The sequence below is a fragment of the Bos taurus genome, chromosome 25, assembly GCF_002263795.3.
Source record: "Bos taurus isolate L1 Dominette 01449 registration number 42190680 breed Hereford chromosome 25, ARS-UCD2.0, whole genome shotgun sequence".
Classification (NCBI taxonomy): domain Eukaryota; kingdom Metazoa; phylum Chordata; class Mammalia; order Artiodactyla; family Bovidae; genus Bos; species Bos taurus.
The window spans coordinates 36149344-36155343 of NC_037352.1; the positions used below are offsets into that span (position 1 = coordinate 36149344).

At 49.4% G+C, this 6000-nt stretch overlaps 1 protein-coding gene across 1 annotated transcript in view; it reads right to left on the minus strand.

The window, feature by feature from the left end:
• PILRA (paired immunoglobin like type 2 receptor alpha) overlaps window positions 1–5468 on the minus strand; it is a 17402-nt gene extending 11934 nt beyond the window's left edge. The window contains 2 exon segments of the mRNA NM_001206350.2: window positions 4602–4991; window positions 5301–5468. Of these exon segments, the coding sequence (NP_001193279.1) occupies window positions 4602–4991; window positions 5301–5355 (445 nt within the window). The 5' untranslated portion in view covers window positions 5356–5468.
• Between the last annotated feature and the right edge of the window lie 532 nt (window positions 5469–6000).

The following is a 6000-nucleotide window of genomic DNA, read 5'->3' on the forward strand; positions in this document are numbered from 1 at the left end:
TTTTAGAGCGAAAATTATACCAAGTACACATTTTTTTTACATACTGCACATTAATAATAAAAATAAAGAATATGAAAATCTTATGAGACACATGATCTTTGGAAGAACACTACAAAGGTTTACTTAGGGATATAAAATAGGACCTATTCCTCAGCAAAAAGATTGTGCGTTATACTGATTTCAATTTCTGTCAGTTACTTTACAGACTTAATGCAATTCTGATTTAAAAAACCAACAGGAATGTTTTTCTAGAAACTTGGCAAACTTATTCTAACATTTGTGTGGAAGAATAGGCAGGCAACACTATTGAGGAAGAAGTAATGTGATTGTGATGGAAAAAGTCTTAACAGCCATTGAAACATGATAAAGTTATAATAACTAAAACAGTGTGCTTCTAATGTAACAAAATATAGGGACTTCCTTGGTGGTCCAATGGCTAGGACTCTGTGCTCCCCGTGCAGGGGGCCCAAGTTCCAGCCCTGGTCGGGGAACTAGAGTCTGCATGCCACAGCTGCATCCCACACACAACGAGGATCCTGCATGCCACAGCTAAGACCCGGCGCAGCCAAACAAATGAATATTAAAGAAAAGAAAACACAGACTAGTGAAACAGAATGGATAGACCGGAAATGGATGCTATTTTACAAAAGAACTTAAAAGCTAAGGCCTATTAATCAATGGAAAAAGGGGGAAATATTCAATAATAAGAAATAAAGATAAGAAAACTGAGCACCTAAGAATTGATGCTTTTGAACTATGGTGTTGGAGAAGACTCTTGAGAGTTCCTTGGACTGCAAGGAGATCAAACCAGTCAATCCTAAAGGAAATCAGTCCTGAATATTCATTGGAAGGACTGATGCTGAAGCTGAAACTCCAATACTTTGGCCACCTGATGTGAAGAACTGACTCCTTAGAAAAGACCCTGATGCTGGGAAAGATTGAAGGCAGGAGGAGAAGGGGACGACAGAGGATGAGATGGTTGGATGGCATCACCACCTCAACAGACATGAGTTTGAGCAAGCTCCGGGAGTTGGTGATGGACAGGGAGGCCTGGTGTGCTGCAGTCCATGGGGTCGCAAAAAGTCAGACACAACTGAGCAACTGGATTGAACTGAACCGATTCAATAACAAAGTGAGGACAATTGATTTATTTCTTGGTATAAGGATCAACTTAGTTCTTTATCTCACACCATTTACCAAGATAAATTCTCACTATATTGAAGAGCTTTGTTATGAAAAGGGATTCCCTGATAGCTCAGTTGGTAAAGAATCCGCCTGCAATATAGGAGACACCGATTTGATTTCTGAGTTGGGAAGATCCCCTGGAGAAGGGATAGGCTACCGACTCCAGTTTTCTTGGACTTACCTTGTGGCTCAGCTGGTAAAGAATCTGCCTGCAGTATACCTGTGGTGGATTCATTTTGATATATGGCAAAACCAATATAATATTGTAAAGTTGAAAAAGAAAAAAAAAAGAATCTGCCTGCAATATGGGACACCTGGGTTTGATCCCTGGTTTGAGTAGACCCCCTGGAGAAGGGAAAGTCAACCCACTATAGTTCTGGCCTGGAGAATTCCATGGACTCTATAGTCTATGGGGTCGCAAAGAGTCGGAGACGACTGAGCGAATTTCTCTTTCACTTATGAAAAGTAATCAAATCTTACAAAAATTAGGAAAACTATTTTTTACCTCTAGTGAGATGTGGGGTTTGGGATTTAGAAATAAAAGAAAAACTACAAGTGAGAATATAATTAGATTTGGCTACATAAATAAAAGTACTATTTGTAAAAAAAAATTAATAAGCCAATCTCAAACTTATGAGTTATGTTTGCTATAGGTATTCCTCTGGTGTGATGTTTTTGCATGGTGGTACTTCACTTGGATTAAAAACATCTCTTTTTATTACTTCCCTGTAAAAATGAGCATGACCATCCAGTTGATTGAATTAACTGAAAAAATTAATTTACTGATGAAAAAACATAGGAAATGTGGCTGAAACAGAGAAAGGAGAAAAAGAAGGAAGAATTAAGAAAGGAAGAAGAGGGATTTAATGTTGGGGGCCAGAGTGAGGTACTCCGCCCATGGCAAAGGTCATGAGGAAGGAGGCTCGACATACGCAAAGGCGGGATCGAGCCTCAGGAGTCCCCCTGGAAATCCTCGAGCGTCTACCCCCATAACCAGAGCCTGCCTACTTTACTACTTTGTGCTCTCACCTACATCTCTGACTTTACGGGGGGCTGTCCCCCACCACCTCTTTCGGAGAAGGAGTTAACCTAGAGCTCCAGTTAATAATAATTCTTGGGCGTGATAAGAGTGTTTTAACCTACAAACTCCTCTGAAGGTTCTCTAGCCTGCCTGACAGGCTCGTCCAGCCACATGTGATTGCTCACAGCCTCCCAACCGTGAGAGGAACAAGATGCTTTAAACCCTCTAAAAACAGGTTCTTTAGAGAAGTTAGAAAACTATTAGTATAAGTATAATGGGCTAATTAGAAATTGTGTTGGTGAAGGGTTTTTCATTTGTTGAGCCAATGTTTGTTGCTAAGTCTCCATATCCCCTGCCCTTATACACATTAATGAATATATAGAATTAACCTTTGATATTAATCACGTTAGACCTTAGGCTAAGTAAATTCTTTCCTTAACTAAAACCCACTACACCCTCACCCTGTAGGAATGTAACTTTATTTGGGTGGCGTCTGTTTTGAGAATAATCAGCCCTGGAGAAATAAGTGTCCTGATTGACTGACCGCTGTCACAAGGAGAGGGTCGTAAATTGTCAGCAGGCCCCCCTGGCCAGAAGATGATGTAACACCCCTAAGACCTCTGTATACCTTTGTATGAAGCACCTGACTTTGATAAAAGTCAGAACTGCTGTCCCCACGTGACTTTTGCATAACATCTCAGTGTATAAAAGTAGACCATGGAAAATAAAGAATTGGGATCAGTTTCTCGAAATACTGGTCTCCCCATGTCGCTCTCTCTCTCACTCTGGTTGAGTCTCCATCTGGAGCGCGGAACCCACCATGCTTACTAATTATGCCTGGGCTTCTAAGATCCGACCGGGGAGGCCTCAGTGTCTCCTCTCCTTCGGGAGAACGGAAGGACGCCTGCGGCCTACGTAAGTGGTGCAAACTTCTTGTCTTGAAGTTTTATTGGTCTCCTGCGTAAACCAAGCTACTCAGCCTCTTTTCTCCACTGAATTTTCCTACTGAGCTATCCTTATTCTATTACTCTTTATATCTTTAATTAATATCTAATTGAAGCTATTATATCCTGATCCTCGCCTACGCCGTCTCTCCTTCGAATACCCTGGATCAGCCGGGGCTGGTCCCCGGCAATTTAAGGAGACCAAAGTCCCTCCAAAAAGGCCATTTAAGGGAATTTGGAGGAGGTGCAGGAAATATTAATCCAAAGCTGTCTTGCTTAATTCAGGTTGAGTCACATACTGCTTAGAATCACCAGCACAAGTGATTGCAAAAAGCAAACAAACTTAATCAATTTTCAGTTTTCAAAAAATTATCTACTGGTGACACACTTCCTTATTGCCTGTGCCTAGAAGAGAACCCCTCCTCTCTACCCTGGAGTCATACACTGTTCAAGTTTGGACGCCCCACTGAGTGACAGATGCTACACATCCATTATTAGCTTAAAAATAGTCAAAGCAAGATGACAAGTCAGTAGGTGAGTCCAAGCAGCTCATGGTTAAGGGAGGCTCTGGGGTTAAACTGGGGTCAAACCCCACCCGCACCAGGAGTGACCTGGGGCAGGTGTTTGCTGTGCGAGCCTCGGTTCCCCTTCCTGTGACTGGAGGATAGGAGCAGGACCGCTGTACTGGGGGTCGTGGGGAAGGTCAGCCAGGGCGATGCTGCCAAGGTGTCCCCCCGGGATGCAGGGCACAGTCAGGGGGGCTGCCGGGACTGCTGCCTCGTCATGACCAGGATAGAGGGGCACGGTCAGGGTGGACCTGGGGACAGGGTGACTGGAACCACATGGGGGGATGGTGGGGGGGAGAGAGGGAAGGAGGTAAAAGGGATGGAAGGAGGGAGAAGGAGAAGGAAAGCGAGGAGAGATGAACCGAGGGAAGGATGGTTGAACTGATGTTCTGGGGTTCAGAGCAGAGAAGGAAGGGGAGATGGGAAAAGGTGATGGGGCATGGGGCCCCTCGGCACCTGCTGTGTGTGTGGGCTGAGCTCATGGATGTTGGGGGACAGACATGGGGCAGCTGGGGCTCCACACAGGACTCAGGACAAAGGGGAGGAGCCATACCCGGAGGATGTCAAGTCACCTGGAGGACCTGGGGGGAGGGCAGGGGGCCGGGTGGAGCCCAGCTTGGAGCAGGAAGGGAGGACAGCTGGGAGCACAGAGGGTGTGGGAGCCTGGGGGGGGAGGGGCTGGATCTGGAGGGCAGAGAGCGGGGTGGGCAAGGGAGGTGGTCCAGGGTTGGGGAAGATTAAGGTGAAAAGGGTAAAGTTGGCAGAGCCCTGGGGAGGAAAAGGGAGAGGAGTTTGAGAGAAGAGTCAGAAGGAGGGGCCTAAGCCGCATCTAGGGCTGAGGCACCAGTGGCCTCCAAGAGCCTCAGGCAGGACAGCTGGACTCACGGGGGGTGATGGTGAGTTTGGTCCCCTCGATGGACTGCCACTTCTGCTTGCCATCTCTCAGTGTGTCCAACTGCACCCGGCAGAAGTACACAGACTGGTCCTCCCTCCGCAGGTTTGAGATCTGGAGGGAGCCGTTCTTCTCAGGCTCTTTCCAGTTCAGGATGAGCCGGTTCTTGAAATTCTTATGGGTGAACAGTGGGGACGTGTTGTAGATGAACTCCCCATGGAAGTGTTTCCATCTCCAGAATATTCTCATGTTGGGAACCTTGGCTAATTCCCCGGGGTGAGAGAAGGAGAAGGGGATGAGGATGGAGCCACCCTCAGGGGCTGAGAGATCCCTTGGTTGCTTCATCTCATAGTGTTGCTGTGAATTTCTTTGTGCCCGGTGACCTAGAGGAGGGAGGGAGAGACTCTGAAGCCACCAGGAGAGACACAGAAGGTGACCCCACCATCGGGCACCCTCACCTGCAGGGGGACGTGCGACGGGGTAGGACTGGCCCTCTGGCCTGCGTGATCCCCTCTCCAGGCTTGGGGCAGGCAGCAGGGTGAAGGGTTGGGGGACCCAGCACTGTGGGACCCGCCCTTTGTTTGTTGGGGGTGGGAGGCCTGGTCAGCTACCCCAGGGGACCCTTCTACGCACACCCAGCCACAGCCCCTCCCCAGGGTCCCTGGCAGAGCAGGACAGTTCCGTCCACTCACCAGCCTGCAGAGACGCTGGCAGCAGCAGCAGGGGCAGCAGCAGGGGCAGCCCCATGGCCTTGCCCTCCTCCCGGGTGAGAAGACAGGCAGAGCCCTCAAGGCCAGACAGGAGGCCTTGGGGGGCCCTTGGGGGAGTCTCAGCACAAGGAGTGAGGACCAGGCTCCTTCAGAGGACGGAGGAGGGTGGCGGCCATCCCCAAACCCGCCCACCCCGACAGTGACGGGCACTTCCTTTATCAACCTGGCTTCTTCTTTTCCTTTATTGCAAAAGGGCCTCCCTGTGGTCAGTGCAAAGGCAGCCATGATCTGGGGCTCCCCGCCCCCGTCTTCACGCTGAGGGGCTGGTCCTGACCTGCGCCCGCTGGACCTCCTCCCTGCTCAGCTCCTGCCTCCCCTCCCTCACATCTCCCTGGCAGTCAGCCTCTGTGTCTCTCCTTGTCTCTGCTTCTCTGAGTGTCTCTCTCCTTCCGAGGGAAGGGGCGGCAGCAGGACCAGCTGAGGCTCCTTTAGGGAGAGATGGGGGCCGAGTCCCTGCCCAGCTGCAGCCCCACAGGGAGGAGCAGGGGGGAGCCGCTGGTGGTCAAGCTCAGCCCCCCTCAGACACGGGGGCGCCAGCCCACTCTGGGCCCCTCTCCCTCCAGGCAGGGGCTCCCCTGCAGTGTCTCCCTCCTCAGTCTTAAGGCAGAACCAAGGCCCACCA